We start from the raw sequence: 18,058 nt of genomic DNA, 5'->3' as shown, positions 1-18,058 counted from the left end.
AAATGGATCAAAGCAATCCACAAATCAGAGAAACTTGTGTCAACACCATCCCGAATTGTTCCACAACGACGAGGCTACTTCAAAATAAACGTTTTGCAGGTTTCACCCCGGATAACGTCACCGGTGCGTTTGTACTTTTTTTGCAGGCCGCCACAGTTTGCCGGGGAAAGTCAGCAGCAGAAGCGCAAGCTGGAAAGCGACCCGCTCGCCCGCCCAGAAACCGCGTGGCCGCCTGATCGCAGAAGCCCGCCGCAGGCTTCAAGGCGGGCTGAGACGCAACTCTCCCCCCGCGGGCGACAGAGGGGCCGGAGGGCGTCCCGCGCAGAGGCGGGGCCGCGCCGAGCCTCGCTGGCCGGCGTCCTGCGATTGAATCCCAGCAGCGGCTGAGCCATGCACCGGAAGGGGAGTCGCGGCTGGCGCGGCCAGGAGGACGGCGCGGACTCGGGGGCCGAGACAGGCGGGTGAGCCCCTGCCCAGATCTGGGCTGCTAGCGAGGATCGTCGCGGGAGGGGGGCCGTATTAGCGCTTAATGCCGCGTCCCGTCGCTTCCCAACACGCTACAGCCGGCGCCTTTGGAGCGCCTTCCCAGGGATCCGCGGGTTGCGCTGCGCCCAGGAACGCCGTGGTTAGGCGCTAAGAGCAGCTTTTTAAGGCAAACGCGCCCTTAAAACAGCGCAGAAGGAGCGGGGAAAGGGTTCAGCGCCGCCTTCCTTCTCAGCCCTCTTCCCCGACGACCCTCTAACAGGTTGACCCCCTCCTGGGGAGTCAGGTGGCTCTTGCGCGCGTTTGCTTGTGGCGTGGGGTTCGCCTTCAGAATATGAAGTTTGTTTTTTTAATCAAACCCGCGCATATTTGCATCATTTCCCCCCCCCCAATAGTATTATGCTAGTTTTCCAATTTTCTGCTGCCATATCCTGCTGTATCTGTTTCATTGAATGTCCTAAACTGTCGGCCCTATTGTATTTTGCTTAGTGAGTGTCCTAGCTATTGAATATATTGAAGGGGTACCCTAGGGTCATCTAGTCGAACCCCCAACACAATGCAGGAAATTCACAACTCCCTCCCCCACACACACATCCAATGATCCCTGCTCCATGCCCAGAAGATGGCAAAACACTGTTAGGATTCCTAGTCAAACTGGCCTCAGGAGAATTGCTGCCTAACTCCAAAGTGGCAATTGGCATTCCTCTGGATATGTAAGAAGGGGTCACACAAGAACTAAACGCTGGTGTAACCCTTCCTGCCCTCCCTCTCTGCCTAGGTCCACAGAATAAGCATTGCTGTCAGATGGCCATCTAGTCTTTGCTTAAAAACCTCCAAAGAAGGAAATAATAATAATAGTAGTAGAAGTAGAACAAGAAAAAATGATTAAATGTTGAGATCTGGGAATAGAAACCACCGGACTATGGAAGAAGAATGCAACAGTAGTCTCCATTGTCATCAGGGCACTTGGAACCATCTCGAAAAGCGTTCCAATTCATATGGAAAAACTGCAGCTTTCTGACATAACACCTACAGAACTGCAAAAGACGGCGCTACTTGGAACGGTGTACATATTACACCGATATCTGGTTGATATTTAGGTCTCCGGTGGAAACTTGTATCAGTTTAGCAAGGCCAATCAATAATAACATGTGACCTCTGCTTATTGTTGATTATGTTTCAGATAATTCGAATAATAACAACAACAACAACAATAACTGAATACTTTGATCAGTACTGAATCATGCAATTAACAGTACAATCCTAAACAGAATTAGAACCGTGTCATGCATTGTTTAGATAAAATGTGTTAATTTGTTTAAAAGTCACAAAATCTATTGCTAGTGTTCTTATACAAATCGCTTTGTGAGGAGAATTGTTTCTACTTGTACTGTGGATGCACATACACACACTGTCACTGCCATCTTTGTGGGTGGAATGGGGTTCTGTTTTACATTTTTAGATCTTATCTTTACAAACCACGGAGGATTTCCTCAGGACACAAATGTGCTTTGGTTCAAGAGAGTTCCATCTTGTGAACAGTGGGAAGTGAAGATGGATTTGGGCTGGGTTGGGCGGGGCAATAGTGGCCTGAAGTTCATGGAGGAGTTTAGTATCCCCCCTAGTAAGTTATAGTAGTAAAGCCAGATCCGAGCAGTAACATATAATAACATTCGATTTATATGCCGCCCTTCTGGACAATTTAATGCCTACTCAGAGCGGTTTACAAAGTATGCTATTATTATCCCCAAACAAAACACCCTGTGAGGTGGGAGGGGCTGAGAGAGCTCCAGAGAGCCGTGACTAGCCCAAGGTCACCCAGCTGGCTTCAAGTGGAGGACTGGAGAATCAAACCTGGCTCTCCAGATTAGAGTCCTGCCACTCTTAACCACTACACCAAACTGTCTCACCAGCAGGCTGATACTGATAGGACATTTTAGAAGTCATTAAGGTAGTAAGTCGGAAGAGACATGATGGCACATGACACACAGTGAGGATGATGAAGCCACATTGCACAGGGAGGGGTTGTACAGCCCAGCTGGCAATAAAGGGGGTCACATTCAGTGTGGCTGCATGCAGCTGTAGTCTGAAAAATATTCATGTCATTTGAATAGTGATGAGTCTTGTGGCACATGGTGGCCCCTCTGATGGAACATGGAATTTGACCACTTCACAATCTTGGGGCCAGTTCATATTCCAGCTTGATTTGTCGATTGCGCTCATGTTTCCTGACTCTTGCATGTAGAATGTGTTGCATGTTATACCTTAAACATGTGCAATTTGTGCAATTCCGCACCCTGTTTATCCCTTTTTGTGTGTGTGGCCGGTGGATTGCATGGCTAAAGCATGCACTTGTGAAGTAGCATTGGCCCATCCCACCGTTCTTCCAAGGAGATTATAGCAATATGGGTTGGATGCAAGAAACAGCATAAGAATAGCAGTGTTCTCCCTTCCCCATTTTATCCATGTGAAATCAATGTGTGTGTATGAGAGAGAGAGAGAGAGAGAGAGAGAGAGAGAGAGAGAGAGAGAGACTGGCCTAAAGTCACCCACCAAACTTTGTGACTGAGACTCTCTCTGCACAAGATATCGGATACGTGAAGAACATGTCAGGGGATGCAGTGTTAGCCAGGAAGGGTAATTTAAAAAGACAGAGCCAGTGGCAGGGAGCAGGTATTATACCCTTCTAGGGGCCCTCCCCTCCCCAAACCCTCTCCCCTCAGGTTGTACCCCCGAGATACCCAGGAATTTCCTAACCCAGAGTTTGCTACCCTCAGCGGAAGGGGCTAGAGACTTAAATGGAAAGCTGGGGATTTCAGAGAATTTGTTACACATGTTGTTATGGCACTATAACAATATTTAATTTATGGCACTATAACAATATTTAATTACCAATTTTTTAAAACATAAAATCCCCTTGGTGGCAGGGAGAGAAAATGGCCACCGCAAGGACCGTGTCAGAGATGATGGCTGCTGTGTGAGGAGAAAATCCAAATTCCCCCACCCCCTCAGCACCCATCCAGGCTTTATTGTGATCTTTCCCGAAACTTCGCAGCAAAGGAGCTTTGAGGAAGCCAAGGAAGTACATGAATGACATTGTAGGGAAGCAGGAAAAACCTGTGTGGAAACGGCCTGGAAGTAAAAGGAAAAGAGCAGGTGCTGGTGTATGGCACAGAAACACAAACAGTGCAATCCTAAGAAAAGTTACTCCAGTCTAAACCCATTGATTTCAATGGGCTTAGACAGGAGGAACTTGTCTTAGGATTGCACTGTAAATGTATTCCACCATTCTGAGGGCTATAGAATAAAACTTTTAAGGAAGAGTCTAGATTTTGGGAGAGACCAGTACGTATGCACGGCATTTCAAGAGTGCTTAATTGTAGATGGCGATCTGCTGTATGGTGTGTTAAGTGTTGAAGCACAATCCTGTGGTCTGCTCTTCCATCAGAGGGATGAGCATTCGGAATTGAACTAATGAAAATCCATGACAAACGTACCCTATCCCATTAACCTCAGAAAGGTAAATAAGCCAATTGACATTACTGCCAACTTTCAGTAAAGAAACCAGCATGGGGAGCCATGATGTCCGTGGCCGCTCTCTCTCTGCTTTCAGGTTCCATGTTCCTGGCCTTTCTTTAAGTTTCCATTTTCCCAGGGCAGTGATGTAGAGGAAAGGGTCAGTAGGGGGGGCAGCGGGGGGAAATGGACCTTAGCAGGTCAGTGCCTGATAGGTATGCTGGGCAACCAGAAAATTTAACTAGGGTTACCAGGTCTCCCCTAGTAACTGGTGGGGGTGGGCGGCGTGGTGAGGCTTACCCTGTTTGCGCACTTGCAGCAATGTAATGACATCACTTTCCGGAAGTGATGTCAGCACATCGCTGGCCCACTAGAACTGCTCTGGTTTGGGGGGGTGGAATTCTATGCTTTTTGCTAAAAACCATGGCTTTAGCAACAATGTGATGACATCACTTCCTGGCACTTGGGAAGTGGCATCAGCTCATCTGCTGACAAGGTAATTGTGTCCCTGTTGAGCATTCAAATCTGCTGGTGAGTCCCCATTTCCCCCTTTAATTGTCCTCCTCTGGCCAAGTGAATGGTGGCAGGGGTGGTGGCTTGGAGTGGGGGGGGAGGGGAATGGCAAACCTACACTTAACCCAGGTTGGCATTGCATAGGCACCATCCTTGACTGGCATTTCTATGCACATTGTTTCCTACAATCACATTGCTGACTTGGGGAAAGCCCTCCTTTGGTACAAGCTAGGGAGATTCCTGTCCCCTGGGCCCTCCCCACAATAGGCAGCCTGCCTCCCAGCTTCTCAATTTAAAAAAAAAACCCTAAAAACACAGGAAAAAGACAGTAGGGAGCGAGAGATTTATTGATTTATTTAAATATTTTCAGGCCACTTTTCTCCCTGGAGCGACCCAAAGTGGCATACAAAAAGAGAAAAAAGTCCAAATCACAAAAGCTAGTTTGCCAACTAAGGCCCTTCTTCAAAAGCCAGATAGAACTGGATGGAAAGGGCTTTCTGTGAGAAAACTGTACCTAGAAGGGTCCCTGATCCTGTATTTGGCATGTTGATAGCAAGGTAAATGTGGGACAGATGACTGAATTACGGGTCTTTTGGGTTCCTCAAGAGCTGTACCACTACCTTTCCTAACCCTTACTAATTATTTTTGAAGAACAGCCCTGCTGAATTTCCCCTTTTGTATTGCAGGTCGGAATACAGTCATGTGTCCTCTTCTAGCAGTGAGTATCGTTTTGTTGAGGGGGGCGGCTGTTAATGTCTACTTAATGATGTTAAATGTACACATGGGATATTTTAGGAAGGAGCATTTTGAAATAGGAAATACGAGACCAGAAGGAGTGAGAGAGATGGGAGTTTGCCTGTAATTTTCCAATCCAGTCAGCATCTGGGGGGTACTAGTTGGATGTTTGTTTCCTGTTGCTGCCCTGGGGAACAAAGAGCGATTAGGGGTGATTAGGCTTAATGGGCCAGTACATTGTGGTGTAGTGTCAAACCTGGATCTGGGAGTGTCATACTAGGACCTGGAAAGACCTGATTTGAATCTTGGCTCTGCCATCACAGTTCAGTGGGTGAACTCGAGTCAGTCGTTCTTGCTTTCAGCCTAACCTACATCACAGGGCTGTTGTGAGGATAAAAGCGAGAGGAGAATGATGTTACAAACTGCTTTGAGGTCTCCCCGTCCAAGTTCACCATGTTCTCCACTACAACACCAGTGGGCTTCTGCCCATGGGTCAGGATCCTTAAAGTGTTCACAAGCCCTTCTAGAGTTGCTGTATTCTTTTGCTGCTTTTTAGAAAGGCATGCTGCTAGCCCACAAGGGTAATGCACCACATGTTTCTCTTTACATGCCCGCTGGGAGGAAAAGCTGAACGGTGGAGAAGATTCCCTCATGACTCAGCAGTGGAGAAGATTCCCTCATGACTCTCAGACTCTTGGCTTGTTCCTTAGGTGCATCTCCTGGTGTTTGGCTTGTGTCCTTGATTATCTTAGAGCCAAGCTACAAGTGATGCCTGACACAGGTTGGACACTTGTCAGCTTCCCTCAAGTTTTGATGGGAAATGTAGGCAGCTTGGCAGAATGTTGGACAAGTGACAGTTGAAAAGTCCATTGGACAGCAGTCAGAGAGCCAAGCTGCAAGACCGGGACGCCTACATTTCCCATCAAAACTTGAGGGAAGCTGACAAGTATCCAACCTGTGTCAGGCATCACTTGTAGCTTGGCTCTCAGTCTGTTGCCCAAGTGCTGACTTTGACACTAGTGAATTCTCAGGCTCCCCTTCTTCGTGTTACATGTTTGAAGTTCTGTAGGTCTCTGGCTGGTGCTTAGCAGTTAAAGAAGGGTCCCCCATTCTGGAAAGGCAGAAGACGACTGCACTACATTAAAGTGGCTACTATCTGAGAGAGCCAGTTTTTTGGGAGGGGGAGGGAGCACAAGTCTTGCCTGGCTTTATTTACATCTGTTGGGAAGAGTGTCAGTTCACGGGACCTTACTGTCACCTGTTTCTGGCAGATAGATGAAAGATTGGAGGAAGCAGACATGAGTCTTGTGTGGGTATTTTTTGTGTTAAAGAGGATGACTGCATAAATTCTGGCTGCCTAACCCAACACCCCACCGCTGCTGTGTCATTTCCCTGATCAAATTAGCATCCTTACATTGAACTGCTGCATAAGTCCCTCTCTGTGTGAATACCACCTCTGTGTAGGATTTTACTATGAAAATCTCAGTCTTGTTTTTTAATACTTTTCTCTCCTTCCTCGCCATAAAAGCTTTGAAAAATGGGCAAGACTGGCTTGGATGTTATATGGAACTTTAGAAGTCAATGTCATTCCTAAGCTACTGTTTGTGAAAGCTTGCACAGTCCATTCCACACTGCATATTCGCTGCCTATGTGGTAATAATCTCTGTATGGAAGAAATGTCACCTGTGGCTTGGCTTTGAGAGTATCCAAGGCTACTATTCTGAATTTTCTGTGCCTTTTAAAAGCTGCTTTGTGATACAAATAGACTTTAGGAGAGGTAAAGGAGGGCTTTGCTCAGGCTTTGAAAAAGATACTTCAGTAGTGTAGCATTCTCTGCAGGGATAACCATTCATCCAAGATGCCTGATTCCATATGCAGATCTTTTATTTTGCTTTGAGGACAATTTGCCAGGAGGCAGATTGGACTGGAATGGCATGAGAAGTGGCAGTGGGCTATTCTTAAATGCAAACTGCAGTCAAAAGCTTCTTTCACTCACGCAGAATTTTTTGTCTAGATCGAGTCTATGGTTTTCTCTTTGGACACCGTTCCTCATATCCAGTTCACATGTCTCCTCCCCCACACCCCTTCATTTTTATTAAGTAGAATGCCTGAAAAGGTTGGCAAAGGAAGCACAAAGGAAGGGGCAGCAATGAGTGTGTCATTGCTAATTTATACCGGGTACTGAGCCTGCTTTTAACCGAGTCCAATAACAGGCTTTCCCGCCATTTTGGTGTCACCTTGTCAGAAAACAGAATAATAAAAGCAACTGTTGGTAGTGGCCATTCTTACAGTTTCCATCTCTATTTTGCCCCAATTGTGCATTTACGGCCCTATCTCTGCTTCTGTGGCTTCATGAAAGCTTATTTGGCAATTCCAAACAATATACTTACTTAAACTGTTGATATTTCTCTCCCTGTCCCCACAAAAAGGCTCACAGTGTATGCCAATAGGTAACAGTAAAACAGTTAAATACAGTTAAAACAGAAGCTACCACACACTAAACTAATGAAAATAAGACAAAACAGCATGCAGGGTTTTGAGTTCTCCATAATGCTTTTTCAGGGTGGATGTTAAAAAAGAGAAAAAAAGAAGGTAGCTACAAGTGACACCTGACACAGGTTGGACACTTGTCAGCTTCCCTCAAGTTTTGATGGGAAATGTAGGCATCCTTGGCTTGCAGCTGTAATGGAGAGCCAAGATGTAAAACCAGGACGCCTACATTTCCCATCAAAACTTGAGGTAAACTGACAAGTGTCCAACCTGTGTAAGGCGTCAATTGTAGCTTGGCTCTTAGGCTGTGATCTGAAGGCCTCTTCGTCAGCATCTTGCCTAGAAGAATGCTTTGCTCACTTCATTGGGCAGGTAGCATGGCCAGTATCAGGTTGCTCACTTGACATAATGGGAACAAAAAGCAAAAAATAAAAACAAAAATGGAAGCCATCCAATAGCAAACGTAACTGATAGCTGATCAAACATTTCTAACACCTAATGGCACATACAGGTCCCTTAGAAGGCTGTGACTCCTTAAAAATGTTACGCAGACCCCTCTTTTTATGGCATACCTATGGGAAAAACCCTAGTCTTGCATTTGAGTAAATACTGTAGTTTTTTTATTAATAATACTGGAGATTAATTCTAGGTTTTGCACTAAGTAAAGAGATGGTATAAGCCAAATCATGGTACTTAGCGCATAGTAGAAGTTCACAATTAAAACAGCAATTCAATAACATGCTGCAAAAGTAGTTAAAAACAAAACCTGGATGGCATACCAGTCTTTATCCCTACGCCGTCTAAAATAGCACTGCTTTGCATCATTTCCTACAAGTTTTCAAGGATGGCATCGGTCTAATGGTTTTGGGCAGGCTATTTCCTAAGGCTGCAGCCATGACCACAACGGCTATATGAGCAAACATTTCTGTGGGAGCAGAATCACAAAACTAGGAAAACAAATGCAATTGGTGCACAGGTTGAAGAAGCTCCTAGAAATGATGGTGTTTTGTTGTGACACAGGGCTCCCTTTTTGTTTCTGAGGCTTTGTGTATATGTTTGTCTTTTTAGACATAGTTATAACAACAACAACAACATTCAATTTATATACCGCCCTTCAGGACAACTTAACACCCACTCAGAGAGGTTTACAAAGTATGTTGTTATTATCCCCACAACAAAACACCCAGGGGGCGGGGGGCGCTGAGAGAGCTCCAGAGAGCTGTGACTGAGCCAAGGTCACCCAGCTGGCTTCAAGCGGAGGAGTGAGGAATCAAACCCGGTTCTCCAGATTAGAGTCCCACCACTCCTAACCACTACACCACACTATTGTCAGTAGTACACTGGCAGCATAGTTAACTCATGCCACCGCACATCAGTTATTAGCAGTGGTTATGGTTGCTGTGGTTCATCATGGGGTAACTGTCTTTTAATGATGAAAAAGTTGAGTTATGTGCCTTTCACCTTGATATTCCTAAGGGCCAAACTAGATGTTACAGCGTCCATCGGTCCATACCACAGGCACTGACCTGTTCAGCCCCTCCCCTGGCTGTTTTTCACTTGAAAAGATGTGTGGGGGGAGACAAGATCACCGGGTCCTGCTGTGCTGCAGGCAGGCCCAATCAGAATCAAGTTCTTATGGCATTTTAAATGGCTGGATACATCTCTAAAATGGTGTCACTGTGTATGGGTCTGACCCATGGATGCCATCATATCTAGTTTGGCCCTCAATGTGTTGGCTGAGTGGCTGCCATCTCTGTTAGCCACTTCCTAAAGATTGGTTATCTTCTAAGCCACAGCTCCTAAGCCCCAGAAGCAAGGGGACTGGGTCACATATTTAGCTTCTGATGAGGTCCAGTTGTCTCTTTGCAGGCAGCCAATATTCATGTTCTAACTTGGTAAGTTTGAGCATTTTGCCAGATGGTGGCCATGCTTTCAGTTAACTGTTACCAGAGATGGTATTTACTGCACAAATCTTTGGGCCTATAAGCTGTATTTCAATTGTAATATGCTGGTGAGGCCAGAAACAACTCACAATAACCCCAACAGGTATCATTAGATCCAAATATTTATAGCGTTCTTTGCCATTTATTATAGCAAAAATGGATTGAACATTTAGCGTCAGACCCATACTTCTGTAAAGAATGTCTCAGTACACAGTTCATTTCTTTTTACCCTGAATGTTAACATTCTCCCGGTAACTGAATACAGTACATTTTTTAAAAGTCTGTTTTTCTCCCCTTCTCCATTCAGGTGACCTTTCTGTGAGGAGTATACAGGACCCTTTTCTTGTTAGCGCACACATAATTGCAGATCCTGGAGAATCCAGTGCTCTTCAGCAAGCCATCGATAATCTCTTGGTGTGGATCCACCCAGACCTCCGACTCTTCCAGGTCTCAGAAAGGCGGGTACCAAGGACACCTAGGAAACGTGATAAAGGTGCCATTTCTCAGCCGGCCCTTGCAATAATTCTTTTCCTTCAAGAAGAAGAAGATGAGGAGCCGATCTTGCAGCTCCACAAGGCCTTTCAAAAGCCACCTTGGCATTACCACCACACAGAGCAAGTGGGTGGCAATTTCCTCCCTTACATGCCTGGAGGCCAAGACTTCTTCATCTTGGTTCAAGGGACTCCTTTGTGGGCCATCCGACCAGTGCATTATGGGAAAGAAATAATACGTTTTACCATCTACTGCAGTAATGAAAACTTTGACAACATTATGAAGCTGTACGAATTAGTACTGAGAAGACCGGTGTCTCAGAAAAGGGCAGACTTTTGCATATTTCTTATATATTCCAACGTGGATATAGATATTCAGTTTTCCTTAAAGAGACTCCCAAGGGGCCACATCCCAAGACCCACGGATTCAGCTGTGCTGGAGTTTCGAGTGAGAGACATTGGGCATCTTGTACCTCTCTTGCCCAATCCTTGCAGCCCAATCAGTGAAGGCAGATGGCAAACGGAAGATCCTGATGGGAATAAGATCCTTCTCCAGGTATGCTTGGGCATCTCTAGGGTGCATTCTGATGTCACAACAAGCTCCGTTTCTGCATAGATTGTTACCATGTTCATAGGTGCCTCTCTGCTCCTTTGCCCAAGGAGCACAAGTGTGGATTCCTTACTTGAAACAATCTCTGGTTCCCTGAGACTCTCAAATGCAAGTGCCCAGGTGAACTGTATTTATTCCTCGCAAGCTGCAGTCCAACAGGTGGATTAAATCATGCTGACACTATCAATGCTCAGCCTGTTTGCGAGCTTGAGCCATTAACAATGCAGCCTTCAGCACAGTTACATCCTTCTAAATCCATTAAAGTCAGTGGGCTTAGAAGGTTGTATCTCCACTTCAGATGACACAGTTAGAAAGTGTATTGTTCATTACTCCCACGCAGCGCATTTATAGCTCTCCAATCTCTCAGACTACTACTAACAACTGTTACTCGTCTCTGGAATTTGAATCTAGTTCAATGATTGTACTAATGGCCTCCAGTGTTTATTTTTTGATCGTATTTAGCAAGGATAAGAATACCTGCCATCCATTTGGATTAGTGGCTAGCTGGTAATCCATTTTTTAAATGCAGTTATCGGGAAGCTTAGGTAAAGCAAGGGTGAGAAAATAATTTCCCAGTGGACAAATCTGGTCTTTGATGTAATCAACTGTGACCTCTATTTGGAAACAGGGCAGACTTGAAAATATTTTAATGTTTTATTGCTTTTGATTTATGCAAACCCTTCAGATGATTAATTGCAGGGGCCCAGAATTGAACCTAGTATGAAAGAGGGAAAAGTTGGCTCCTTCCGCTGGAATTTAGGTTCCAGAATTTAGGTCCTGGGCCTAGCACAGGCTTCCCCAATATGGTTCCCCAAGACATTATTTGTTTGTTTGTTTATGTTATTTATAGTCTGCCTGTCTCACTGAGATTCAAGGCAGATTACACAGTGCCGGTCAGTAGTCAATTTCAAAGACATTTCAATAAACATATAATAGGGTATACACCTGAAAATTTGCAGAAATTTAAACCAGCCGAAATCTAATACAGAGTTCAAGAAATGCAGAAAACAGAGCTTAAGTAATTCTAAGATTCAAATATTAATCATCAGCGAGTTAGGAGGACCATGAATATTACGCTCATTCTACAGTCACTCCATTGACTACCTATCAGTTACCGGCATCAGTTCAAGGCTATAACATACAAAGCTTTTCACAGCCTTAGTCCGGCATATCTACAGGACCGCCTCTCTCCCTGTATTCCACCACGGCAGCTTCGCTCATCTAAACAGGGCCGTCTGCAGGTGCCACCTTGCACATAAGCAAAATTGACAGCTGCCCATACATGAGCATTCTCTGTGGTAGTCCCCGCCCCGTTAGGAAAGCTCCCACTCTCCTGGCTTTCCACAAATGATGCAAAACTGAATTATTCAAGAGGGCTTTTTTACTCAGATAAGTGGGCTGTAATATATAGAAGCTGTTTCAAAGAGATGCATCAGTAAACGGATAGGGAGTGGCTGTAGACTTTACTACTATTGCTGTAAGTATAATCCTATTGGCTAGATCCTAAGATCCTATGTTGTTTAATATGTCAGTCTTAGAATTGCATAGGTTCTGTTTTCAGCATTTCTTCAACTCCGTATTGTATTTCTGCTGGTTTTAATCTTTTGAGAGTTTTTGGAAAGTGGGTGGGGCCAGGTAGGGCTCTTGCTCAGCAGGGCATCTGACTGGCCTGACCATTGGATCTAATTGGCTGTGCAGGTTTTTAAGAAGTTCTTTCAGCAGCATCTTCACTGTATAATTGAAGATAAACTGTGTGTATACAAGGAAATATTTTCAATATGTTCATTTTAAAAGGCATCCTGTTAAACAGAGTTTCTGCCTGAAATATTGAAGAGTTACTGTAAGAGCTATGCATGAGCTCACACTCTCTGAGATTCTGTGGTTGGCTCCGCCTCTTGTGGCTGCCATTTTGTGGTTGTGTCCACCATCCAGTGTTGGAATTTCAAAGGTGCCCACAGGCTGAAAAAGGTTAGGGACTCCAGTTAATTACTTCTTTGTTGTGATTTACTGAGTTACTGATTTAGAACATTTATATGCTGCTTCCTCAGACTTGCTCCAGAGCAGCATACAAAGTAAAAAAAACCACTAAAATCACAAAACAGCATAAAATCATTAAAAATAACAAACCATAGAAAACCCAGCCAGAACATAAAAACAGTATAAAATATTTAGCAGTCTAAAGCTCTCTGGTGTGTGGGTAACAGGTGGAAAGCAACACAGGTTCACATCAGAGCGATAAAATTTGAGGGAAATTTGCAACTGTCAAAAAACCATAGTTTTTTGGTGCTTTTTCTGTTTAAAAACCTGAAATCTGTGACGCATTAAAATATATGCAATACTTACTTTCTTCTCAGACTGAAGATCTTAAGCAGTTTACAGCCTTCTAAGTTAGCAGAAGTCCAATGGTTTAACTTTGCTTAGGGCGACACTGTCAGTGCGGCCTTGTTTTTATTCCAACCGCAATTACAAACATCCCCAGTGTTAGTAACAGAGATTCTGGGTGTTTTTAAGCCCTCAAAAAACAATCTGGTGCCATGGCAAGGAAGAATGCAGGGAAAATGGTGGCCGATGGAAGAAACGACACTAAAACCCAGGTGGAAGCTCTGTTGCCCGTGCCAATGTCCCTGCATCTGAATCTGCAGTGAATGCAAAAAAGAGAATCCTTGCTATTGATTTTGGAAGATTAAGAGAAAGAAGGAATTAGTTTCCACTGGATAGATAATAATTACAATAATTTTATTCTATGTGTATTTTATGGGAACAGAGCAATTCATATTGGAAAAGAAAAGAAGTCCAATGGCACCTTAAAAGTCTTAACCACATTTATTTCAATATGAGCTTTCACAATTCATAAGCTCATGTCCTCAGATATGTCGATTCACATTGGAAATCTGGCTCAGTATTACAGTATCATAAAAGTTATTTTGAAGATAGTTTTATTCCTTGAGAATGCTGCCATTGTTAGATGGGGTGCAAGTCTAAGCAACAGCACAATGCAAAAGAATTGGTACAATATCAGACAGCTGGCTAGCTCAGTTTGAGGATAGAAACTGTTCTTTTGTGACCTCGCTGAGACAAGTGTTGTATCAGTTGGTACACAGAGTTTTTGTTCTATCCAACAGCAGAGCCCAGTCTGACAGCGCCGCTGTTGCTCTTTGTTTCTGAAAGATGCAACAAGCTCTGTGTCTGAAAGTGCTAATGGCCCTGCACACACACACACACACATACACACACAGCACAATATAAAGGAGACCTAAAGAAAAGTAGTGGCAGCCTGCGTGGTAGTTTTCAGCTAAAGTCCGTTTGAAGACTCTCCTCATAAATATGAGACTTTTCCAAAGAGGAAAAGGACATTTCCAAAAAGCACGCTTACCAGTTCATCCCAGAGAGGGATAAAACATTAAAAAATGCATAGTTTTTGAAGAACGTGAAAGGTCTAGTAGTAGAGTGAAATTCAGGTCCCATAGCACCTTAAAGACCAACCTAGTAGTGTATCTTTAGTTTTCTTCCCTTGAAGAAATGACTGTACTTGTGTAAATGAAAGACATGCAATGAAAAAGGATTGATGTGCTTCTTACACGAATTTATTTACTTCATTTATCCCTGCCTTTTTCCCCAGTAGGCACCCAAAATAACTTACATCAGTCTTCTTTCCTCCATTTTATTCTTACAACAACCTTGTGAGGTAAGTTAGGCTAAAAGAGAATGTGTGACTGGGGAGAGTTGGGAATCGAACCTGGGTGTCCCAGATCCTTGTCTGCCAATGTAACCATTACACCATATTGGTTCTCTAATAAGAAGTCTTCTTACAGTCAGTATCAAAATCACTACTTAAAATGCTGTTTGGAAGAATGGATACTGAAGAGTGTTCACTTATGTACAAAACCAGGGAATTAGCCAATAAGAGAAGGAACTCGGGCTCTGAAAAGAGTGCCCAGAAGAAGGGACACAAAAAAATTAAAAGGAGCTGGGTAAACCATACAAGCTATATAAAGCTTGTTGCCTTATTGGCCTCTGTGTTGAAAGGAGGCCTCTGTGCAGTTTTCCCTAGTGCACCAATGGATCAGCCTCTCTTTCTGCATGGCCGTCCCTAAAAGCCTAGGATGTTTGCATATTTCTGCCAACATTCAAATTTGGTTCTTTTGAATTTGTATTCTTAATAAAGATGTTCTTTGCTTTGATGCTGTTCAGTCACCTGGCTCTTCAGGGCCACTACAGTTCTCACTGTTGCCATCCTCTATGTGGGCTGTTGTCAGGTTGTTACGACCCCCTTTGTTTTTCAGTTACATTTTTCCTTTAACCCTCTTCTTACACCCTCTGGGTAGATTGCTGCCACCAGGAATTATATTCCAAATTAGTTCATTTAAATTTCCCCTTTAATAACATGCCCAAGCATCAGGCTCCTTCATGGGGACTATGTAGCCCTGAGGAGAGGAATGGGACGTAGGAATAACATATACTCTGGGATATTTTTACAAGAAATATATCGGTTTCACACTAGTACTTAAGGTTGATGGTTTCAAAGATAGTTCTAAGTTCTTAAAGTTTTTTTTTTCATAGGCTCAGTCATACAGATATACATAAACGAGATCAATCACTCACTCAAATGTACATAGACTTTCTGTCAGGCGCACACACCGTTTGCCTGTCTAAACCAGACTCAATATTTCTCTCAGAAATGCACAGACACCCTCTGGAGGCTCACAGCTTGCCTGCTTTGCCCAGACTGAATGTTCTCTCTGCTCAGTAACTAAAAACAGCAGTTCACTCCGCCCACATTCTCAGAGTCAAACTACAAGTGATGCCTGACACAGGTTGGACACTTGTCAGCTTCCCTCAAGTTTTGATGGGAAATGTAGGTGTCCTGGTCTTGCTGCTTGGCTCTCCGACTGCTGTCCAATGGACTTTTCAACTGCCACTTGTTCAACATTCCACTAAGCTGCCTACATTTCCCATCAAAACTTGAGGGAAGCTGACAAGTATCCAACCTGTGCCTTTTGTCACTTGTAGTTTGGCTCTTAGTCATCAACCAATCATCTCACTCACTCATCCCTCTCTTTCGCCCCCACTCTTCCTCTGTACCACATCAAGCATTTAAAGACACACACAGACACACTTAAAATCATTACACAGGCAATAAAAGTCTTTCCCTCATCCCCTGTTGTTTTTACATTTTATTTATTTAGGACATTATTTCAGTTTATTTATTTAGGATATTTATTCACCCTCGGTTTCTCCCAGCACAGCCAAACTCACAAACATTGTGTTATTAACATTACTGATCTGGGCTTTTCATCTCTCTTTTCCATAGCAGGCCCGGCATAAGAAGTATGCTAAGCAGAATAGATGTTGCTGGCCCTCTCCGTCAAGGAATCTTCCTGATCTTCCGCTTCTAAGTTTTGTTCCTCACAGCGACCGATTGACTCCTAACAAAACAAGCAACCTTTCAAAACCTGCTGAGTCTCTTACATTTCACCACACCCATCAGTGCATTCGTGTTTCCCGCCAAGACTTGAGAAGCAGTGACCAAGAATACTTTCCCAGAAGACCTGGCAGTGCCTGTGCCAACTCTGATTTGTTTCAACGAAGCAGGTCTCTTGTTTGCTTGCCAACAACAAACTCTTCTTTGGGCCCTGAAGCTTCTCATTTTAGTAGGCCAAGCTTATTTTTGAGCACTTTCTCTTCTGGTTGCAAGACAAGAACCAGAGTAAAGATTGATGATTTGGAAGGGGTTCAGGAGACTGATGTAGATACAGGGATGACAGTTGCTTTCTCTGACCTATCTGTGGTCTCGGCTTACTCAGTTCCCGATGGATTTAGTAATGACTTAGAAGGGACAACAAAGTGCCCTGCACAAAAACATGGTGTCAGTAGGTATAAGCAAGCTGTCTCTGATGGAAGATCCATTTCAACCAAGAGCAACCCTTTTGAGTTACCTTCCAGCCCCCTTCCTTTTCCTTTTGCTGGGTCTTCTAGCTCTTCTGCGTCATCTTCAATTGCTTCTTCAGGAGCTCGCTTTGAGATCAAGTATTTACCAAGGGGATCGCTTGTTTCTTGGGACGACAGCCGGACAACAGGTGGTGGGAAATCCATTGAAGAAGAATTCTTCATCTGAATTTCATCCTATTTTGTCTGTGTGTGAGAGGGAGTGGGGGAAAGACTGTGTGAGGTAGTGAGGCTGTGTGCTTTATGCCTGGGGAGCAGATGGGGAGTCTTCTGGTTTTCACCATAATCTCAAACTGGATGAATGGACACACACACACATTATTTTCAGTCACATACAAGAGGTTTCTGCCTCGCTTGTGCTGGCAGACACCCTGTTTCTATGATCTGTTGTCAACAGCTGAACTGACTTGTTACCAGAAATAGGACAGAGATATTGTGAAAACTGCTGTATCTTCCTTGTGATAGAAGTTACAGGTATTTAAACACATCTCCCTTGATGATAATATTTATTATTCCTCTACTTTCTGGCACTTTACTACTAGGAATCTCTAACTAATGACTACTAAAAAGCCCCACCCTTTGGGGACTTTGTCATCAGGGGCCCTACCTGACCAGTGTCAGGGGCAGAAGCCTGATTTGGTTATTGCAATAAAAAGGGGAAAGGGCAGAGCTACCAAATTCCTGAAAAATAGAGAAGGCAAAGCCAATATAGTACAGAAATGTTTACTGGTACTAGAGAATTGTCAATCAGATCTTCATCAGGAATTAGCAGCAGCAGAAGCAACCTTTATTGTCGTTACATCCATATTAATGACAGAGACGCTCCACACAATCAAAACTCAATCAACAGATACATAACTCACCTCATAGATGCCAGATACAAAAATTTAGCTACAGGTTCGATCACTTCTTGGTTCCAAGTAGCTTATCCTACTATATAATTCCCTTAGCATCTTTCCGACAACACACATTGATCCTGGTGCACCTGCGCAAACGCACCAGGATAAAAGTGTGCTGTGGAACACTGCCTCTGCAGGGTGCCACTGGCGGTGGATAGCCGGGCGAGTCTGCCCAGCCCTCTGCCGCCGGACTACGTAGCCCAGCTGGAGGAGGAGGGCGGCGCAGGAAAAGTGACGTGCCTGCAAGCCCTGGTGGAGCCCGGGTGATGGAGCGAAGCGCCCGGCGCCCTCTCAGCCCCACTAGAGCTGCGCTGCACCGCTCTCTGCGAGGATGGGGTGACAGGGTGGAGGCGAAGCGCCCGGCGTCCTCTGAGCCCCATGGGAGCCACACTGCTCTCAGTGAGGACGGGACGATGGAGCGGAGGCGAAGTG

General features: G+C 44.4%; 1 protein-coding gene across 2 annotated transcripts; it reads left to right on the top strand.

Moving 5' to 3' along the window:
- Positions 1-390: 390 nt before the first annotated feature.
- On the top strand, positions 391-16,896 carry FAM124A (family with sequence similarity 124 member A). 2 transcript variants are annotated; one of them, XM_054998839.1, is made up of 4 exons: positions 391-461; positions 5,199-5,230; positions 9,988-10,727; positions 16,096-16,896. In XM_054998839.1, exons 1-4 carry the CDS (start codon positions 391-393, stop codon positions 16,894-16,896), a joined length of 1,644 nt encoding a protein of 547 aa, XP_054854814.1. The 2 variants fall into 2 exon arrangements, with proteins under 2 accessions (XP_054854814.1, XP_054854805.1); XM_054998830.1 differs by having other exon boundaries at positions 16,093-16,896.
- The last annotated feature ends 1,162 nt before the right edge of the window (positions 16,897-18,058 follow it).

The sequence above is a fragment of the Eublepharis macularius genome, chromosome 1 (assembly GCF_028583425.1).
Source record: "Eublepharis macularius isolate TG4126 chromosome 1, MPM_Emac_v1.0, whole genome shotgun sequence".
NCBI lineage: Eukaryota > Metazoa > Chordata > Lepidosauria > Squamata > Eublepharidae > Eublepharis > Eublepharis macularius.
The sequence above is the reverse complement of the archived record's forward strand: the minus strand, read 5'-3'. Positions and strand labels throughout refer to the sequence as shown.